Source organism: Aplysia californica, unplaced genomic scaffold (genome assembly GCF_000002075.1).
Source record: "Aplysia californica isolate F4 #8 unplaced genomic scaffold, AplCal3.0 scaffold00024, whole genome shotgun sequence".
NCBI classification, from domain to species: Eukaryota; Metazoa; Mollusca; class Gastropoda; order Aplysiida; family Aplysiidae; genus Aplysia; species Aplysia californica.
Window position 1 is genome coordinate 1,501,475 of NW_004797294.1, and position 1,061 is coordinate 1,502,535.

Sequence of the window (1,061 nt, forward strand, 5' to 3'; positions counted from 1 at the left end):
TATATAATTACAATGGAGTCCACTTAAACCAAACACGGTTAATCTGAAAACAGCAGTTAACCGAAAGACAATAGACTTCCTGATTTTTTTCTTCGCTATATGAGCAATCTCTCTAAACCGAAAACACAGCTAAACCGAAGAAAAAAATATCTGGTTGTCCTGCAGATTTCAGGTTAAGTTAAGTGGTCTCCAGAGCATATGTATTTATTGCGTAATATGTAAATGTGTGTGTGTATGTGTGTGTTTCATTTGTCTTTTAGATCTATAACTTGACTAAAGTTTGAGTTTTTAAAACAGTTAGTAATGTGGAACTTATTTGTAGGTGTCTGTGTCTCTTGCATCTATCATCCTTATAATATCTCTACCCCTTTTCTTTGTATGTTACTCTCTAGTAACACCTCGAAACATTTGGCGCTTACATATGACCTAATTGTGTTGCAAATGATGTAAAACTCTTACTAAAACTAAAAAAACAACAACCCAACAACCTAAACTTCAAGTCGTTATTATACAGTACTTCTTTTCTATCCTATCAATGAAGCATGAATTCGTGATGGCTAACTCATAATGGAATACCGGACAAAGTCCCTCATATTAAATCAAACATAAAGTTATTTATTTATTTCGTTATTATAATATCACAGATCAGTTAGTTAGAACGTATTCAAAGATTGTTTTTGGCTCCACATGTTTTCCAAGGGCTGTTCTTTGGCAGGAGGAGATTTGGTGTACTTGAGCTTGGTGGCCTCTGGGCTGGCTGGTTTGGGGGTGGCTGGGGGCTCTGGCCGGGTGAAGGTTGGAACCCGGGCCGGCTGGAGAGGGGTCATTGGCTTCCTGGTGGTGGGTGGCATGGCCTTGAAGACGTCATTGACCGGAGGGGTGACGGTGAAGACTGGGTGAGAGAGCATAGAAGGAGCTATAGTGTTTTTGGGGTTTTTTTGTTTATCGTTTTTTTTTTAAAGTGAGCTACATAATGTGGCAGATAGTATGTACACAGTTTATACACACACACACACACACACACACACACACACACACACACACACACACACACACACACA

The 1,061-nt window shown here is 39.3% G+C and overlaps 1 protein-coding gene across 1 annotated transcript in view; it reads right to left on the reverse strand.

Annotated features, from left to right (window-relative positions):
* Positions 1 to 411: 411 nt before the first annotated feature.
* The window catches only part of LOC101856489 (protein TBATA), a gene marked incomplete at its 5' end in the record, with an annotated part of 11,150 nt that continues 10,500 nt past the window's right edge, over positions 412 to 1,061 (reverse strand). The window contains 1 exon segment of the mRNA XM_013088741.1: positions 412 to 892. Coding sequence (XP_012944195.1) covers positions 654 to 892 — 239 coding nt within the window. The 3' untranslated portion in view covers positions 412 to 653.